This window comes from Gavia stellata, chromosome 15 (assembly GCF_030936135.1).
Source record: "Gavia stellata isolate bGavSte3 chromosome 15, bGavSte3.hap2, whole genome shotgun sequence".
Classification (NCBI taxonomy): domain Eukaryota; kingdom Metazoa; phylum Chordata; class Aves; order Gaviiformes; family Gaviidae; genus Gavia; species Gavia stellata.
Window position 1 is genome coordinate 1,943,940 of NC_082608.1, and position 20,519 is coordinate 1,964,458.

The 20,519-nt window shown below is 48.8% G+C and overlaps 1 protein-coding gene across 1 annotated transcript in view; it reads left to right on the forward strand.

Annotated features, from left to right (window-relative positions):
- HYDIN (HYDIN axonemal central pair apparatus protein) overlaps window positions 1-20,519 on the forward strand; it is a 150,582-nt gene that overhangs the window by 46,588 nt on the left and 83,475 nt on the right. Inside the window, exons 9-16 of the mRNA XM_059825082.1 lie at window positions 539-638; window positions 5,119-5,237; window positions 7,255-7,478; window positions 11,877-11,944; window positions 13,915-14,150; window positions 14,989-15,089; window positions 16,881-17,016; window positions 17,498-17,662. Of these exons, the coding sequence (XP_059681065.1) occupies window positions 539-638; window positions 5,119-5,237; window positions 7,255-7,478; window positions 11,877-11,944; window positions 13,915-14,150; window positions 14,989-15,089; window positions 16,881-17,016; window positions 17,498-17,662 (1,149 nt within the window). The remainder of the gene's footprint in view (window positions 1-538; window positions 639-5,118; window positions 5,238-7,254; window positions 7,479-11,876; window positions 11,945-13,914; window positions 14,151-14,988; window positions 15,090-16,880; window positions 17,017-17,497; window positions 17,663-20,519) is intronic.

The window sequence follows — 20,519 nt, forward strand, 5'->3', positions numbered from 1 at the left end:
GGAGTCTGTTCTTCATTGATCCCCAGGTGGGAGGGCTTGTTCTGCTGAGCGCCCCGACTCACCGGAGTATGTCATATATTTAAATACATGTACAGGTGAAGGGGAGAAGAGGCAGAACCTTTATAACTAAGAATGGAAAAATCCATTTGATTTGCTAAATCTCTTCTGATCTGAGCAGAAGTGTTCACGTAGCCATAGTGATACAGGGATATACGGGAAGGTCTGCAGGAGAGAGGTCCTTTTTCCGTAGACTGGCTAGCACCTTTGAAGAAATCCTGCTTGATTCGCTGGAGTTTGATTGCCAGTTTGGTTGCTTTGTTGTAGCCCTAATTTAACAAAATGCTTCTACCAGGTGCCAGTAAAGGTAAGGGGTTTAGTTTTTTGCAGCTGCTTCCAAACTCTCTTATGAATTTTGTTGACAAGTGTTGCTTGCTCCTTGCTCCTCACTGATGCTCTAAATATAGGCTACAGGGCTGGGCTTGAAAACAAGACATGTAACAATGGAAGATAAATGGTTTGCTGTCTGCTTCTGTTTTAGGAGGGAGATGTCTGGCCAAACTCTTCGGCTGAAATAAAGGTGGTCTTTAAACCCCGTGAAGCCAGAGTCTATCAACAGACGGTCTACTGTGACATCTCAGGTACAGCTCCATTCTCCTGCTTCTGTTACCCACGGTGAAGGCGAGGCACAAATAGTCTTCCAGCCCCCTCGGTTCTCATGTAGTTGCTGGGAACGGTGGGTGGTCAGCAGGGCAGGGCTGGCACATGCCCGCTGTCCCTGCGGTGGTCTCCTATCCGAGGCCAGCCCTCGGGATGTCTGGCTACAAGCTTGGATCACTGATCCCAGACAACCAAAGCAGAGAAGGGATAAGCTTTCATGCCACGGGTTTGCCAGCGTTTCCTCTGCTGTGAGGTGCCTGGGAATGCCAAAGAAGGACACAGCAGAACAGCTTTTGTGGATGAGCACTAAGCCCCTATAGACCATTTACTTCCCAGATGAGTCTATTACACGGATGCATCATCAGACTCCTGAGGCAGCAGGAGCTGAGTTACAAATGTGCTCCCAGACCCTGGATCACCTCCCGCTCCCCAGATGCTGTCAGACCTCAGGTGACTGAGCCCTGCTGAGCACGGGGTGTCTGCGGAAGGACCACTTCTGGCTAGTCCACGCTTCTCTCACTGCGTGGGAATTGTCACCTCGTGGCTCGGAGTCTATGGTGCATACGGGTACCGTTGCACAGGCCTTGCTGTACTCAGCAGGGTGAACGCCTTCCCTGGAAATTGGAGTCCGAGCAGTCTGCTAGACAAGCTTTCTGCTCATCCTGTCTTACAGAAGTGCTGTCAGGTCTTCTTCTGGGAGCAGTTATTGTTGACCCACCCGAGTTATGCCATCTTTGCCCTTCAGAGGTGATCCCTTTGCTGTGTTAGCACGGGGCAGGGAATGTTTGCAGCAGGCTGCGTGGTTCGGATTACCTTGTCCTTCCTCTGCGTCTCTGCACGGTGCTACTTAAGGTGTTTTTTGAGTGGGACATCGCTGTCAGATTTCCCTCCAGGGAACATGATGGTTTTCCCCATGGAAGAGGTGCGAGACCCGTGGCCCTCCAGTACCCAGGCTCCCGTTTTGGAGGGTGCTGAAATCACTAACCCAGCCGCTTTGTTGCTTTCCTTACCGCACCGAGCTGACAGACACAAATGCCATGAAACAGCTTTTTATTTATACAGTAATTGCGCAGGGTTTACTTGGCAAATGCCACCTACAGTAATTACAGAGGGCTTGTGTTAACAAACTGTCTTCCTGCCCACCAGCTGCAGTTGTTAGAGCTGTGGAAGGCAAGGATTGATTTAAGAAGTTGCTCCCAAGGGATTCCTTGCTCAGTGCTATGCTCATAGCTCTGGGATTCTTGCTGTGGTGATGGGGGGCTGTCTATCACTTTGCTGCAGGGATCTCCAGGGGTTGTGCCAGGAGAGCTTTTTCATTGCAGAGAAATGGGAAAACTACTTGCATGCAAGCCTTGAGCTGGTCTGGGAGTTAGAGGAAATGGAGCTGGGCAAATGATCTGTGTTTAGAAAGAGGAGCCTGCTTTTGAAAGACCCTGATGGGCCCTCCGGAGAGCTTAACTCTTCCACTGGCTCCTTGGAAAAGGATGTTGAGGAGGTCATTTAAATGATGCATCTACCCCCCATCCCTGACAAAACAGAGCTGCTCCACTGTGTCGTCAGGATGGAAGCTGTGCCAGAGTCAAGGTCCCTGGGTGCGAAAAGGCTTTAAAGAGGAAAAACAACGATCTTTAACTAGGGAGTCAATTAATCTTGCTTCTTGGTTCCTCTAAGAAGCATGACTGCCTTCCTCCTACATCGGCGTGCCAGTCACACATCCCTTTGGAGCGTGATGTGCAGATGGTGTGCCTGCCCCTCGCGGGGAATATTTGGAAGCTTTGCCCCAGTGTGGTGCTGTGAATTGTGCAGCTGGATCTCATGCCCCACTGGAAAGGGGCTTTGCTGGCCTCCGCTTTTTTGCAGGTGCCTCCATAAATTGCTTAGCAGATGCTTCTGGATCAGGTGATTTACAGAATTAATCAGCACTGGGCAACTTGCAAAGCTGGCAGTTAAGAAGTGGTTTGAAATTTGCTCTTGGCAAATATTTAAGCTCAAAATGAACTTTTAGTTATTCATGCAAATAAAGCTGGAGCTCGTGAGTGCTGGAAGGAAGCATATGGTGGGGGGCTGAGACACCTAAAATTCATTTTTAGGTTTGTCTGCACACAGAACTGTATTAGGTTGCACTTTGCAAAACCCGTTTCTGAGCCACTCTTGCAGGGAGAACCAAAATCCCAAATGACAATCACTCCCTTAACTTGTGAGAAATCTGTCCTGCATCATGTGCAACTGTTAATTGACGTGGTCAGATGAGAATCATGCTCAAAACCAGTCACAAAACACGGGGACGTTCTGTGAACAAGAAACTGAGTGTCAGAAAGCAGCAGAAGTTAAGGACTTCGGCAACCAAGTGCTGTGCTGTTGGGCCACCTACGCCCCTCTTGATTTGAAAGCAAGGCAGCAGTGCCAAATTGTATACCCTGCATGACGTGCTAAGGTATTATTCCTCCTGAGATCCAAATTCTCATACCAGGTGTGGATTTGGGATTGAGGATGAGGAGGCTGTAGCTCCTCCATGCCCTTGGTCTGCGTGCTCTGGGACATGTTATGGTGGGAGCATCACAGGGCCACAGGCCAGCTGTACCCAGGCCTTGGGCAAAGGTTGGATGCTCCTGAAAGCCCCAGCTCCTAGCAAAGAGGAGGATGTACTCTCGTCTTTCTTCTCAGCTCTCCTGAATGCTGCCTGTAGTTTAGTTTGCTGCTCCTCCTTTGGGAAAAGCCCACTCTGAGGTTCACCTGGAAGGAGGAAGAGCAAAATTTCAGGGATTTCCTAGAGTTTCAAGTTCAGCGTAGGGGTAGAAGAAAGGATGGTTTCCCTGGACCTTCAGGAGAGGATGAGGACCTACTGCAGAAGGGGAAGAACTGTCACTGAGTTTTCCATCACAGTGGCCATGGCATGTGTGTCTCAGCAAGGTCATGGACAAAAACTTGTCATTTGGCAATCTTTGCCATTTCCCAAGAGCTTTCATGGCTTAGACCTAGAGTTTTTAAAATGAAGCCACACGTGATGCAAGACTGAGAATTCTTTTGACAGTGAGCACCCAATACTGCCTCTTTTATGGTGTCTGAGAAATAGAAATACACAGCCCTCTGTTAATGCCAGAGCTGTGGAACATAACTCTCATCGTTGCTGTCAGCTGGGCTTTGGCTGGGTCCACGCTAAAAATGTTGAATTGAACAAAAGCTCCCTAGCTCTTCCTTTCTGGCTTTGGACATTATCAAACATCCTCATCCCATGGTTGCGAGATCAAAAGTCAGTAATCGTTGAAAAGGCTGTTCCAGGAGGGTTTTTTTAAGTGTGATCTAGTTGCTGTGTTGCCACACCTGGGCTGCTCTTTCCAATAAGAAGTCATTTTGGACATTCTCGAATAGCTCTGCAGAAGACTTCTTTCTAAAAGCAACCTTCAATCCCTACTCTTCAATAAACGGTGAGCATTGCGCAAGGGGAACTTGAAGGAAAGAGGAATATTTTTGCACAAAAGCTACGGTGGAAGTTGTATGCAACTTTTGGGGCGCTCTCTTCCTCCTTGTGCTACTCGCTTTCCATGCAGAGTAGAATGGGAAGGCAGGGAGACCCAACCTGAAATTCCAGCTAGGATTCAGGCACTTTGGGCTGCTCCGGTGGTTCAGAAGAGCCTTCAGACTGGAAGACCCTGCAGTCTGTCGGCTTAGCAGACTTATGGATGAAAACAAACATCTTAGAGTTTAGCTATGAGCCTTGCGGTCTCAGTTACCTTTGCAGCAAGGGATGTGTGTATTCGCGGTATGTTTATGGCTTATTTCATCTCAGTAGTGAGGAGGTTGGTTTTCCATAACTGCTCAGTGTGCTTCAGCTAAGGTGTCTTTACAAAGCTGAGCTCTGGTATCGTGGTGGGAATAGATGAGTGCTTCTCATCTCTGGAGATCGTAAAGCCCTGTGTTATTTAGGCGCTGCTGCAGGAGGTGAGCCCTGGGGCGCCCAGGTACGGAGCTGTATACTGGGCACAGGCGGTGGCTGAGATGCTCTGCTTGCTCGAGGCAGCGCTCGGATGTGTGTGTGGCCCTTAGCAGGGAGCTTCGCCTTGCTTGGGCTCGTACTTCTCGGCTCTTGTGCTGTTGTCTCCAGTATAGATGGCGGATTTTATCTTCAGTTCTGTTTCGTGAGCTTTGTGCCTTCACTGAATGGATTTCAGAGCTCGTCTAAGTGCGTGGGGAAAAAATTCAGAGATCACGTTTTAAACTCGGCATCGCTTTTTCAGGGTGCAAATTGTTTGCTAAATTAGGAACCATCCCAAGGGATTGGTGCGCAATTAGAAACCAGCCCAAGGGCATATCTCCTGAGGGCCGAGAAGGGTCCTGTATCCTCTGCTAGAGCATCTAGAGCAGGTCGCATCCATCCCGGAGTCAGGGACTAGCATTGAGGCAGGCTGGAAAATCCAGGACAACAGAGGGAATTACTGTACTGAAACGGCAATCTCTCCCCAGGCCGAGAGACCAGGCTGCCCCTGCGCATCAAGGGGGAAGGCATAGGGCCCCGGCTCCGCTTCAACTTTGACCAGCTGGACATTGGGAAGGTTTTCGTTGGATCGGCCCACAGCTATGAGGTGAGCAGGAGGGGTTCGCAGGGGTTGGGCTGGATCCTCACGGCTCCCGGGGCAACGCTGAGCCTCGTGGACCTGGGGGATTCCTGGCAACTCAGGCAGTTGTGAGCAGGGAATATTTGACATACTAATCAAATTTGAGGGGTTTCACACAATCTGGATACTTTTGATGGGATCTGAAAGGTATACGTGTTTAGGAAGCCCTAATCCCTGCTTTTTGGCAACCTCCATTTGAGATCAGCTGGGAGACTTAATGCAAAAAAGCCCCTTGACACAGGAAAGCACCACTGGGTCAAAAAGATAAGTATCCAGAGGCTTTTGTTTCAGCCCTAGATGCAAAGCACCTTTGTACTCTGGCTCTTAAAAAGCAGCTGGAACAAAGTTACTGTGTTTGAACTCAAGTCCCTTGCAAAGAGTTTTCAGTTAAGTGCATCCTACCGATTCCTGGGAGTCGGAGGGAAGCCGTGCAGCCTCCTGGCTCAGAGCTGTCCCCAGCAAAGAAATTGGGAGTGCTTCCCCTCGCCGACCAGTGCCTCATCACGCTTCAGACTTGGTCCATCTCTGGCTATATAAAGAGCAAAGCATTTCTGGAAATAAAGCAAAGGCACTTTCTATATATTTGCCTCCCCCCAGTCGTGCCAAGTCTTCCGCAAAAAAAAAAAAACCGCAAGCGAAAGAGGTAGAAAATGAGGCAATACATCATGCCAGACACTTTAAAAACCTTGACTATGGCAGGGAAGGACACATTAAGGTGTTTTCTTACCAAAATTTTGTGCTCTCTGTGCATTTTTAATGCTGCTACTTTATTGATTGTCTCTATATCAATTTATTATTTTCATTACTTGAGAAAATGTGAGTAAGTAGATGATGCTGTTAATGCTTTCCTAAGCAGCTAGACTGGAGGTAAACCCCAGCTCAGCGTAGGATCCCCAAGTGCAATTTGTAATGAAGGTGTAAAACACATGAGAGGAGAGAGTAGTTTTCAAGTTACCATTGTGGAGTTTGAATACATAAATATTTTCAAGAGCAGCTGCAAAATTGAAAGACAAGGGATGTTTCTATGCTTCTGTCTCAGGTTTTCTGACAGGTTTTGCAAGGACAAAAATTAGGGAAAAGAAATTCAAAGCAGATAGCTAAGTCCATGGAAATGGCAGGATTTCACCCTGCAGCAATCAAAAACTCTACAGCTTTGCTTTGGGTATGTTTGCTGGTGACTGACAGCATGCTGGTACTCACAGGCAGATGCGGGCGTTTCTTGCCCAACATGAAAAGAGCTGAATCTCAACAAACGCTGCGGGATTGTGTCACTTGTTAGAGGCAGTAGATCGAGTGTTCAACAAAATACAGCTTGATTCTAAATTTGCGGTTTATTCTAATAATGGTAAAATCTTAGGTGGTGGCTGTGAATATTTAGGAAAGAGAAATTCTTTGGAATAGATGGAGCTGCTATGCACCTCACGCTCATCCTTTCCTGACATGTCTGTTTGAGCAAAGACTAAAAGTATCCCATTAAAGAAAAAAGAGACCTAAATTCTATGCTGTAGCAGAGTTGGGGAGCACTTGGTTGGTTATAGTGCTGGCCTGAGGTGTCTTCTACATGCAATAAACTTGTTGGCTGCAATGGAAGCTGAACGTGTTCTGCCCTTGGCAGGACCGGGCTCATCTGGAGCAGAAGCAGTTGTGTGATGACCCACTAGTAATGCTGCAACCGCCCTTCGCTGCTTTTAGGGATGGGTCTGAATCAATTCGGTGATGCTGAGCACTGCAAGTCAAAGTGGACTACTTTGTCAGTGGAATAAACGCAGCGTGACTCTGTTTAGATGAAGTTATCACTGCGTTGCATGAAAAAAATCAAAGGCAGAACTTGTCTTGTTGCATTTTCTTTGGCTTCTGGCAAGCAGCAGCACATGGCATCTTCTGCCTTTTACAGATGTTAATTGATTAACGGGAAAACAAATCAGCCTTCTGTAAGAAAGGAAGATTCCTTATGTATTTCCATTTTGCTTTCTTGCTGCTGCAGGCGGTCCTGTTTAACAGAGGAGCCATCAATGCTTCCTTCAACTTGGTCCCTCCAGCTACAGCTCTGGGCTCCTGCTTCACCTTTCTCCCCCAGGAGGGCACCATTTTGCCGGATGGGCTCCAGGTCATCCGGATCTCCTTCAGTTCCACCATCCTGGGGCAGTTTACTGAAGAGTTCAGTTTCAGTGTGAATGGATCGCCTGAGCCTGTGACCTTGACTATCAGGTGAGAAGAATTACAGGAGCTTGGTGGACACATCTGTAGCTATCTCTGGGTAATCATCTCCCACCTACCTCGTTTTATGATGGAGCAGAGAAAAAAGGGGTTGTCTAAGCTCTTAGTCTTGGCTCGGATCCTAGCACCCCCCCACTAAGAGCCAAAGCTTTTTCACCTTGACTCCAGTTTGAACCTTGCAATTGCAGCAGCAAATAAAGTGTAATTGTCCACGAGCAGAACTCATAGAATGGTTTGGGTTGGAAGGGACCTTTTAAAGCTCATCTAGTCCAACGCCCCTGCAGCGAGCAGGGACATCTTCAACTAGATCAGGCTGCTCAGAGCCCTGTCCAACCTCGCCTGGAGCATTTCCAGGGATGGGGCATCTACCACCTCTCTGGGCAACCTGTGCCAGTCTTTCACCATGCTCATGGTAAAAAAGTTTTTCCTTCTATCTAGTCTGAATCCGTCATCTTTTAGTTTAAGACCATTGCCCCTTGTCCTATTGCAACAGGCCCCGCTAAAAAGTCTGTTCTCATCTTTCTTATAAGCCCCTTTAAGTACTGGAAGGTCTCCCCGGAGCCTTCTCTTCTCCAGCCTGACCAACCCCAACTCTCCCAGCCTGTCCTCATGGCAGAGGTGCTCCATCCCTCTGATGATCTTTGTGACCTCCTCTGGACCTGCTCCAAAAGGTCCATGTCCTTGTTGTGCTGAGGACCCCAGAGCTGGACCCAGTGCTGCAGGGGGGGTCTCACCAGAGTGAAGTAGAAGGGCAGAATGACTTCCCTTGAGCTGCTGGCCACCTATGACCATGCCTCCTCTGCTCTCAATACCCAGTTTAACTTTTAAAGTCTTGGGTTCCTCTGGGAAGCAGCTTTGCCTTCATGGTTGAGGCAGGGTGGCTCTGTAACTTTCCAGGACAGTGTTTGCACCGACTTTCAGCAGCAGCAGGTTCCTTTTGTGACCCTTTGACATCTCTGTGTGAGGACCCTGGGGCTTTAAGTGGCTACCCATGCTGGAAAAAAGTTTGACAGGAAAGGTGTGGAGATGCCTTCTGCCCTGTGCGGGTACCCAGGAGCTGAAGTGACTCCTTCCTACAGGTAGCTCATTCCCCCTTGGGCCATGGCAGACAGTGTGATGGTATCAGCTTTGGGCAGTAGATGGTCTGGGATGTCCCACTGAACACCCAGCAAGGCCAGGAGGGCTTTGGAGAGGGGCCAGCCTGGGTGATTCTGCAGCCAGAAGCAGTGTTTTTAAAATCCTCTGTTAATAAGCCATACAAAATGGGTAGCAGCAGCTTCAACGTAATTTCTCATGCTAATGCATTGGGACAAGCTGTCCTCCCGGCTCTTGTGCAGCAAGTGCTACGGTACCTCCTTTCTGCAGCCAGAAAAGTGCTGATGCGGGAGACGGGAAGCTCTGCAGCAAGTACTGTCACAAGGACTTGGGCATCATCCCATGGGCTGGTGCCTTTGGAGAAGATAATCCTCACCGAGCAAAGGGGAGAAGGGGGGGGGGGGAAAGCTGATGACAGGAGAGGCCAAGCTCACTTCTCAGGAGCACAGCAGCATGCGAACTCGTCCCAGCAAGTCTTAACCATGGGCTGGCGGGATAAGGTGGTGTAGGCAGGGAAGCTGATGCTGGGTGCTCTGGAGCTTTGGGGCTGACTGTGCATCCTCGGCAGCCAGCCTCCCGGGTGGCTGCTGTGGGGAGGCCCTAGATCAAGGTAGTAAAGAAACAAAAGGAGTCTGCAGTTGATTTTACCAGTAAGGTAAGGGAAATGGATAAAAAAGAACAACAAGGTTATTACTTTGCAAGAGAAGAGTGGTGAGTAGGTCTGTTGACCTCAGTAGAGAAACAATTATGTTGGCTTTGTGTTTGGAGGGAAAGTGCTGCTTTTTTTGGAAATCAAGAGGGAACATTTCACAATCAAATAATTTATTCCCTTCTGTCCCTCCCCCAAATTGGTCATGGGATGTTATTGCATAAGCAGCTTTCTCCTTGAGCAAGGGCAGGTTTCGCTTGTTAAGATGTGCTTATCACAGGTAGAATACAGTTTTTCTTGGGTAGTGCCCACTGCCTCTGCCCTGCAATGGCCTTGAAAGAGCTGTCAGCAGGATAGTTGTCTTCTGGCTTCCCCACAACCAGATGAAGTGGTCCTTTTTTCCCCACTGATGCCCTGGCTCTCGGTGCCCAGCACATCCTTCCCTTCTCCATGGCCGCTCTGCCCCGTTCTGCCAGCACGGCCCTGAGCTCGGTGCAGACCTCATCACAGAATCACGAAGGTTGGAAAAGACCTGTAAGATCATCAACCCAACACCACCACGCCCACTAAACCACGTCTGTCTCAGTGAAAGAGGATTGCTGGTCCTTTTTTATTTATTTCTTCCCCATCCTTGTATTCCTCCTTGCTGGCTGGTGGCTCCTGTGCAGCCCATCTGAGGGTACCCCAACATCCCCGCCTGCTCCCGTACACCTATCCCTCAGCAGTAATTCCCATTGCAATCCACTCTTCTGACATGTCATCTGCCTCCTTGATTTCTGCCTTGCCTTTGTTTCAAGGATCCCTATTCAGTCCTTATCTCTCATTCTCCAGCCCCACAAGTCAAGCTGTTTGTTTTTCAAAAGCCTTTGAGATGTCCACCCACCAGGTCAAGCTGAGCCTCCCTCGTCGGGAGGTTTTAAGCACTGGATTTAGTCCTCCATGGAGAAAAACTCCCAGTTCTTTTGAATGGAGGTGAGCTGGCTGGTGGGACACTGGGCTGCAAAGGAAGGAATGGGGATGAGTGAAGTGGTTCCTCTCCCACCTTGTGTTATCCTTCGTGCTCTGCAAGGACCCTGATCTCCCTTCACAAGTGCATTACTTAATGCTACTGTAAAACGCGGTAGTTGCCAAAACCACTGCCTTTTCCCCCATTTTCTCACAAGCTGTACTGTTATCAGCTGTGGTGCACAGGGCTCTGGGTTGGCTCCTTGCCCGAGCCTTCTGGCAGTCATTCAGGTTAACTCACTTGAGCCCAGATACGGCGCACTCAGCAGAAATGGCAGTCATTTCTCCGCTTGCCTGGCAAGGCTCATCCTTGGCAGTTTCCCAGCGTGATCCCCAGTCATGGTTGGTTTGGAGGTAGTTTTCCATCGTCTCCTGGCAAGTGCTGTGACGGAAAACATGCCTGCTCCCTTTGCTTCATCCAAAATAAGCTGTTAGGGCTTTGGAGGTTAGGTCTGATTATGTGAGGTCCTTGGAGAGGGAACTTCATCAGCAGCAGGGATTTGCTACCTGACTTAGTCTCAGGAACTGCTTCAGCTCCAAGAACTGAGAATTAGTATTGGATTGAAACTCCTGAAAGTCAGGTTTTGAGTGCTTTTTGACTATGCAATCAGAAGATGCCCAAACCGTAGGTGATTCTTCTTTACTTGGAACCCAACCTTACAAGGTCCTGAATGCTTGGTTCTTTGGTGTTTAGAAAGGGATGCTGGAAATGGGACACCACGGATGAACGCAGGGCCCTCCTGCGGGATGCTGGGGTCTGTTGATGTGCCGAACAGACCCAGTGGCAGTCCTGTGATTAAAACTAGAAGGCACCGTTCACTGTGGTCCTTGATTTTTAACTAAGAGGCAGAGCTGGCATTGATTGGCATCAGCCATGAACTAAATTAATGAATGTTGTGCAGCTCCAAGTGCTGATTTCGGTGCGTTTTGGTGAGTTTTTGGAGTTTGGAGCCTGGCTGCTGAATTTAAGGATGGGTATGATGGCTTCAGGACATCCATGTTCGGTGGTTGGACACGTGTGTTGCTCTTGGATGTGTCAGCTGGTGCACTGGTGACAAGCTGATCCTTTCCCCCAAGATTCAACTGTCCGCTGTGTAGAACTGTTGTTGCTCTTGTGTCAGTGGGTGTCTGGGTGCTCCCCTGGCTTCATGCCTCCAAATCCTGCATGCCTAATGATTGCATGGATCAAGATGCTCTGAGGACAAGATGTTCATATACTCCATGGGAACACCAGTTCCAGCAAAGAAATACCAAAGCAGAGAACCTGCAGCTGGCAAAGCTAGTACAATGGGTCCACTTCTGCGTGGAGACCTCTGTGTCAGCACGTTACAGATGGGGAAACTGAGGCACGGAGCCATCACTAGTTCAGGGTCCTTCATCAGGCCAGCAGCAACTTGGGGGCATACCCTGCCTGACAAGGTGCCCTAAGGCACATCAGCAGCTATCAGCTGCTGACCACTTTGCTTTGCCTGTCTCCTGTCCACATGGATGCCGTGCTGAGCAGAAGGGCGACGGGTTGATTTGAAACCCACTGTGGTTCTGAGACAGCGTTTATCCCTCCGGGCGGTAACGAAAGCTGAACACTTTGCATTTCTCTTTAACCAAACCAATGTCTTCTCTGCCTGTCTTTGTTCTCACAGGGGCTGTGTCATCGGACCGACTTTTCATTTCAGTGTACCTTCCCTCTGCTTCGGTGACGTCTCCTTCGGTGAGTGTGCCCTGGGCTTGGACCATAGGTTGAGAGGTCTGTGCGTTACCAAAACAGAGCACTTCGCATAAGAGCATGTCACTTGTGTTCTTCCATAGCAGCCTTCCAGGTGTTAAAACCAGGGCTGCTGGTTGCTTAGGCAGTATTGTGCCATCGTGAGATCAGATAGGACCAAAGGAACAGAAAGTCAGTGTTTTCTGGTGTCCCTCATAGTCTGTTCAGCCCCAAGCTCCCAATGCTTGGCAGCAGAATGGCTGTGAAAGTCCTTGTCCCAGAAGGTCCCAGGGGATGGGACTGCAGGAGAAGGGAGTTGAGCCACGTACTAGCCGGTAGCTGCTCTGGGTCAATGTGCTTGTTGCAAGGCAAGGACACCATTTCCCACCTGACCTTTAGTGTGAGATGTTAATTAGTGCTGTGAGGGCACCTCGTTCTCACCTCCCAGGTAATATGCCCAAGCAAAAGCTCGGCATCGGGCACTGATGTCCTCCGAGATCTGGGCTCCTCCTTCCCTGCCGAAAGCCCAGCTCTGCTGATGGAGCCGGTGGCTGAGCATCCAGAGCATCTCCATTGAAATGCAGATTCTGGTTCTCTATCTCTGTCTCACAAAAGGCTTTTTACTGAGGTGCTCTGAAGTTGAAATGTGAAATCAGTTGTGGATTGATTGAAGGGCCATTATCATTCTGCACCCAGGATGCCTTTGTTTTCATGCTGTTCATGGACTTTCTAAGAAAACTCATTACCTTCCCTGAGCTGCTTCCTCCCCTCCCTACATCACCACTCTGCCACTTCTTTATTTCGTTTTGAATAAATAAAACAAGAAACACACCAGGCGGAAATATGGTTATGTAATAGGAGATTCATCCTTTTAATCTGATTTTGTTAATAAGGCCTTTTCAGCTGAAGGCAGCTACTGTATTTTCGCTGCTTTTAGCTCTGCTGCTGGCTGTTGTCTGCCCCTGGAGACTTCGGTCTCCTTTGGGATTGTGAAGTCTGTGTTTGTCCTTTTAGTTTGCTGGAGTAGTTGCTGGAGGTGGGCAGTGGTCACTGTCGATGGGCATGGATGAACGATCTGCTGTGTCTGCAGATGGTTTTCTTCCCCACCTGTATTCAAGTAACGCTTGGTAAGCAGGCCATGGGAGATGTCTCCTTCTCACAGAGCTGGCCAGCCAAGCCAGATGTCCACTCCAGAGCAGGTTGTGGGCTGATGTTCTGTCTCTGCAGCACATTCCCACCACGAGTGGTTGTATCACTGCTTTTCCATTATGGAAAGCAAGTATCCAAGCTGAAGTGATGTAAACCTTTGCGGGCAGTAACCAAAGCCAGTGTGCAGCGTGGATGTGATGTCCCCGTTTGTTAGGTAAGGTGAGACACGGTTCCTGCTAATTTCTAAGCAAGCATCAGGCTTGCCTCCTGTGAAGTGGGCTGCAAGTTGTCACGAGCTGAGTCTGGTTACCCCAAAACAGGAGATGCCTTAAGGATGCTGCCTAGAGAAACTGCATTAGAGTGCTTTGCATTGTGCTGTGGTACCCAACTGCATCCATCCTTTCACTTACTGGAGCTTCTCCTCAATGACAATACACTGCTTTTATATATTGAAAACTGTGGGAGTGTTCGCAAAGTTAACAGGGAATTTTATGGACTGAATTTTCAGAATCAATGGTCTGTCCGGGTGCACGCTCATAAGTGAGAAATAATTGGTGCTGCTTTTGGGGCATGTGAGAACAGTCCTCAGAGAGAGATGAAATTCTGGTGTTCGGCATCATTAAGAGTGGCCATTGCCGAGGAAGCAATCTCTGATCAGCATAAAATGGAGCTTAAGTAATGACTAATTCCTTGCTTAGCTTCTCAATTAGCTCTAATTCAGATTGAGAAGAGCTAAACTCCAGGTGCGGTTTTATCATAACAGGATACTCACACCAGGAATCACGGGTTAATTGGCGCATAAATTCATATTTGTGTCTTTTTCCTAGGCTTCCCTCGCACCTTGGCATGTCGCCTCACTAACACCTCCTTGGTGCCCATGACTTTCACCCTTCGCATTCCTGGGGACGGCTCAGGAGAGCCCAGCGTTACCAGTTTTGTTCAAATGTCGGACAACGCTCCCCCATCCTGGAGAAGGGGAGCCCAGGGTTACGTCAAGCCAACCGAATTTACCATAACACCGTGCAGAGGGACCATCCGCTCCCAGGGCGTCATGGATATCGAGGTATGGGAAGAGTCCGGCCATACGTGCTTTAGCAGGTGGAGCTGAAGCTTCACTGATGTATGAGAGGGCTTTAGTGCTGCTAGCATAATGTGAGTAAGATATATGCATTAGTGTTAGGCTTTTGTTGGCTGGGTTACTCTGGGACGTTTCAGAAGGAGCACCGTTTTGTTTCCAGAATCCTAAGCGGAAGGTCTTGTACCATATAGTCAAGTACAGAAGCCACTCCTGTGTTTTTGAGAGCTGCTTAGAGCGATTTCTTTGATTTAAAGTGGGCAGAGGAAGAATGAGAACAGAAGGTGGCTGTTAAAAAGAGAGATGTCATTGTATAAAGCAGTTTGCCTTTCTTCCTGGTCTTATTTCTCCTGTCCTGTTGAGCAGAAGGAGCTGTATTCACTGCAGCGATCTCCAATGGGGACTGAAAAAGCTCTGGCAGCCGCGAACTGCACAGCATCTGCTGGGCCACGTTTTGCTCTCACCTTCCCCCCGTAAAGCTGAACTCATTCCGTTCAAGTCCACAGATTTCCTCTGGATTTATGTTATTGTAGTCAAGATTACAAATTGGTCCCTTAATTTTAATACAGTGGTGAGTAGAGCATTAGTCTAATTGTGCTTTAATTTACTTTGTATATACCCTGATAACTGCATGGTGTATTTAATAAAGCAGATATTGTCAGAAGACTTTTATTACTGCCAGAGCCTGTGCTCTGTACAAGGACCAGCAGAAGAATTAGAGCAAAATCATCCGTTTCCTTACTGTGGAAGGAGAACTGGAGGACACCACACATGGACAATGGCTGTTGGGAGTGATCAAGTATTTGATGGTCTTCTCTTCCACCAGGTCACCCTGTGTTCCAACACTGTGAAGAGATATGAGCTGGCGCTGGTGGTGGACGTGGATGGTGTTGGCAAGGAGGTGTTGGCATTGCCTCTCACAGCCAGGTATCGACCGAGCCCGGAGAGTCGTGATGAATGGAGCGAAATCCAGTTGGTGGCCGGTCACAAGCGGAGTCCCCCAGGGCTCAGTTTTGGGGCTGGTCTTGTTTAAAATCTTTATTAATGATCTGGATGAGGGGATCGAGTGCTCCCTCAGTAAGTTTGCAGACGACACTAAGTTGGGCGTGAGTGTTGATCTGCTGGAGGGTCGGAAAGCTCTGCAGAGGGATCTGGACAGGCTGGATCAATGAGCCGAGGCCAACTGTATGAGGTTTAACAAGGCCAAGTGCCGGGTCCTGCACTTGGGTCACAACAGCCCCATGCAACGCTCCAGGCTTGGGGAAGAGTGGCTGGAAAGCTGCCCGGCAGAAAAGGACCTGGGGGTGTTGGTCGACAGCCGACTGAATATGAGCCAGCAGTGTGCCCAGGTGGCCAAGAAGGCCAACGGCATCCTGGCCTGGATCAGAAATGGTGTGGCCAGCGGGAGTAGGGAGGGGATCGTGCCCCTGTACTCGGTGCTGGTGTGGCCGCACCTCGAATGCTGTGTTCAGTTTTGGGCCCCTCACTCCAAGAAGGACATGGAGGTGCTGGAGCGTGTCCAGAGAAGGGTGACGGAGCTGGTGAGGGGTCTGGAGCACAAGTCTGATGAGGAGCGGCTGAGGGAGCTGGGGTTGTTCAGTCTGGAGAAGAGGAGGCTGAGGGGAGACCTCATTGCTCTCTGCAACTGCCTGAAAGGGGGTTGTGGTGAGGTGGATGTTGGTCTCTTCTCCTAAGGGACAAGTGACAGGACAAGAGGAAATGGCCTCAAGCTGTGCCAGGGGAGGTTCAGGCTGGATATTAGGAAAAATGTCTTTCCTGAGAGAGTGGTGAAGCACTGGAAGAGGCTGCCCCGGGAGGTGGTGGAGTCACCATCGCTGGAGGTGTTCAAGGAACGTGTGGACGTGGCACTGTGGGACATGGTTTAGTGGGCATGGTGGGGTTGGGTTGGTGGTTGGACTTGATGATCTTACAGGTCTTTTCCAACCTTAGTGATTCTGGGAGCTCAGGTTTCTTTTCTTTCCTCTGGTTCTTCTGAGCATTAATGTTCCCGGACTTAAGCCAAAAGTTTTTCTTGCTGCAGCCGGATTTGATGCTGTTGTGCTGCAGTGGATGTCAGTTTAATTGCAAGAGGCAGAGTCATCCAGTCAGTGCCTGGGCTGCAGTTCTGTAAAATGAGTGCAAATGGGAGCAGACAGTGTATGGCCCTGTGGGGGTTGCGGAGTAAGGTAGCTACAGACATGGGGAAAGGGTGACCACTCGCTGCGTGGGGCAGGTGGTGGCTTGTGCCCTCTGTTGCTGGGGTAAACGGCTGAGTTTTCAGGCAGGGCAAGAGTGGTATGGGAGAAGAGTCATTTTTACTGAGGTACTGGGGTCTTGTGTTCCCTGAGGCTTGGTGAGTCCTGGTCATGGGTGGGAAGGCTCCGCTGGAGCTCATGCCTTGCTGGGAGCGTCAGGAGGGTGCAAGGTGTCTTCGCAAGCCTCCTGGGCGAAGGTGCCCATCAGACAGCTCTGGGACAGGGCACGGTGCTCTGCCTGGGCACTTGGCAGCCCCTACAATGCTGAGACTCAGGGTTTGCTCCTCCTTTTGCAAGAGGTTGTTGTATAAAAAGAAATTAAAGGCAATTTATTGCTGTAGGGGTATTAAACATCCATTTGATAGTGACACGTGCTATGCTCTATTTCGTGCTATTTGGGGAGTAAGGAAATTCTACATTCTCTCAGGGTCTCTGATTCTCTTTTGGTCATCTCTCTGCCTAGATGCATAGTTCCTCGGCTGCGAGTGCTCAACCCAGTCATGACATTTGGACGGTGCTTTCTGAAATTCCCTTACCGGCAGATACTGACCCTTGCGAACGACAGCAATCTTCCAGGCTGCTACATGGTTCTTCCTCAGGTTTGTCATCGTATCCGCCTCCTGCCCTCAAATGTTATCGAGGGGTTTATTAGGGGAAAAAAAAGAGTTTTGGTTAAGACCTTGCTGGTTTATATTCAAACCTAAAGGTTTGCTGAGAACAGGAACCTGCCCGAATAGAAACTTTAGGAAGCAGTTAAATAGGAACGTGCCTGAATATCAAGTTTAGGAAGCAGTTTATAGTCTAGTCTTTGGGGTGCGTTCACATAGGAGGACTTAGAGGGTCATGAAAGGCTGCTACAAGGAGGCTGCTAGCACAGGAGCGGGTGTTTGTGCCTGCAGCAGCTCTTGGACCCCCTCAGGACGCTAAGCTCATACTAGTCTTGCATCTGGTTTTGTGCCTTTCTGCTTTCTCCTAGGGATTTTTTTAAAAATATGTGGGAATTATCATTGTGGTAGATGTCAAGGAGTTCAGTGACCTTTGAGGAAGCTTTAATGTTGGGTTTGATTCTCTGCCTTATAGGAACACAAGAAGGATGCTCCTGTGTGGTACTCCAGCCCTGTGCCGTGTGGGATTATCCAGCCTCACAGCTTGGTGGAGGTCCCAGTTATGCTGGAAGCCCAGGTGATGGGAGAGAAGGAAACAGTTGCTCACGTTGCGGTCTTTGGGAGTGAAGGATCCCCACTGGTGAGTGTTAGGGGAGATGTGTGCCTTTGTGCGACTCGTCTTGGTGGGGCGTAAAGTGTACAGGGATTCTTCCTGGGAAAACAAGAACTGGTAATATATGGCTGGCGTGGACAAGGAAAGAAGGGATTCATGGCATGAGCAACGGCTAATGCCTAGAGAAGAGGAAGGATGGTATTCTCTTAGGTGGTAATCTAAGTGTCTGACACCACGTTTCATTACGGATATGTGAGATGGGATAACAAGCCCAGTCTGAAACCCAGCCCAATCCCTGGGTCTCACACTCTGCTGTGATATTAGATGAGCAGCAACTGCTGTGTCATTAGGACTCTAGTTCAGGAGCACACAGGGACCTCCCCGCATCCTGCTAAAGCGAGCATGTAAGAAACTATGCTGAAGTGATGTTTTGTGCAAAGCTGGATTTCAGCTTTTCTGAAGTCAGGCCCATCGCGTCTGAGAAATATCCATCAAATCCCTTTGTCAAAAGTCCCAGCCACAGACACGTGAGTCTCAGCACCATTTGCATCTGGAGCACAGGGAGTTTTTTCTACCAAGCTTGGAAATGGATGAGGCAAAGCATTCCTCGATTAAAGCCTCCTACAAGACGTTGTTTGCATTCAGGCATACGCGACAGCAGCAGTGACAACAAAATGTAGGCAAGAGAACATTGTGTGTAGTGTCCTGGCTTCATCTAGCTGAAATCTACAGCAAACTTAGTTAATTAATCTTTAATTGAAAATGGTATTAACTTTTGAAGCAGCTGTTTTAAAATGTCTTGTCATCTCTCTGAGCATGAAAGAGGATGTCAGAGGATTGCTGGGAACCTTAAGCTTTCTGTAACAGAAAGGAAGGCTGACATTTTGAAAGTAGTTTAGGGATTTAAACTTTCATTAAAAGGACTGGAAATGATGCTGCTGAAGCCCCTGGATGCCACTGAACCTCTCAACCCAGGCCCTTGTGGGTGTGCCATGTAAACCAGTCAACAGGAAGGCTGGGCAATGCAGGCTTGGCAGGGAAGTCTGAAGTTTGATGAAACAATTGCTTGTAAATAGAAGACATGCTTCCCTTAAAAAGGAGGGTTTCTCCCCCCTAGAATAACCTGGCTGTTTAACTGTTAGCTTGTTTAACCTACAGTGTTCTTGCAAAGCTTTTACCCTTGGGCTAAACCATGTATAGTTTCAAACTTTACCTTAATTGTTTTTATTTGGAGAGGAATATGTCAATTTTTGGCCCAAAGGGCGAGCATTTCAGCTGGAGAATCCTAGCTGTCCTTAAAGGAACGACCAGCATGAGCTTGAGCGAGTGCGTGCACCCATTAAGTTGAACTTTAACGTGCAGCGTTTATGCTCGGTTGCTTCTAGCACCCAGCAAGTGCTGTTAGGAACCTTGCTGGGTATGTTGGCAGCACAGACCTGAGTTTCTGGCCGTCAGGTGAGGTTCTTTGCATTTTCTATAGGACTGCCCTATAGTTTGGGTGTTGTTTCAGTCATTCCTTGGTCCAGAGCTTTCTGAGCTAGCAGAATAGCTAACCGTCTTGTTATACACCCTGCACTGGTGGCAAATCCTGCCTGTCTAGATCATATCATGTGAATCTGACCTCAGGGGAATCACTGCAATGTATTCCAATAAAGCAAAATTTAAGCTTGCTCTTGTTATCTTAGGTTAGGCCATTTGGTATTGATACCAAGTCTTTAGGTGAAATATCATACAGATCTTTCATCCAGGTTGTGTAGGGTCCTTCCATGGGTCTGTTGCCTCGTATTTTCTTTTGTCAGTGACTGCATGCCAGCTTCCATTTGGTGTATGTAATCTCCCAGAATCACTAAGGTTGGAAAAGACCTGTAAGACCATCAAGTCCAACATTCAGCCCAACCCCACCATGCCCATTAAACCATGTCCCACAATGCCACGTCCACAGGTTCCTTGAACACCTTATTTTTGTTGGAGTCACCATCACTGGAGGTTATGTCCTGCATTAAGGAGCTGGTAAAACCCCAGCGCTGGGGTCACGGTGGCAAGGCAGCCTCGTGTGCCACGCGCAGGGCATTTGGCAGCTGGTTTCTATCAGAATGAAGCGGTCACTCAAACCGTGGCTGTCTGCCAGGGACAGACGCTCTTCATTCCTAAATGATCAGATGTGACAGTACATACCCATCGACAAAGCCAGCAGTGCTGCTGGAGGAGGGGGTGTGTATGTGTGGCAATATGACTGATGGCAAAGTTGCTGTCTCCTTTTACTGCCTTTCCCCGTGTGCCACGTTGCCTGTAACACTGTTGAATGGGTTTTTTTTTCTCATCCCTTTTAAGACAACTGTAGATGAAGGGGGTTTTTTTTATAAGCCCATTCCTTGGCGAGGATATGTGGTGTTAGTAGACACTCTAATTGAAGCCAGCTAGCTTGGGCATCCCCCAGATGTTACTCTGCCCATCTCCAAAGGGTTCTGCTCTGCCTTTGTTGCTTATGCCCTGCTGTCACGTGGAAGCAAGGCCAGCTGGCAAGGCACAGCTCTTCCCTCCAGCTCCTTCTTCCTGGGAGCTTTGGGCAGCATCGCCCAGACTGCAGCTCTCCATCCCTCCCTTCTCCCGGAGGGATAAAAGGTCCAGCATCATGTGTAGCTTCAGGTCCCTTATTTTTGAGGTACCAGCCTTGATATGTGATTTTTGGCTCTTACTTGCACGCAGTAGTGTTCTGTCAAGGGATGAGCGTTTCTGGATGCTGTTCCTTCTGGCTGAGTTGGACTAGCGATTCTGACAGCTGCCAATGCCATTTCCTTGAGTCAGACATTATTAAAGATTTTACATCAGTCTGGTTTCTTTTGTGGTTAAATCATACTCCGTGCCCTCCAGTGAATTGTACGGC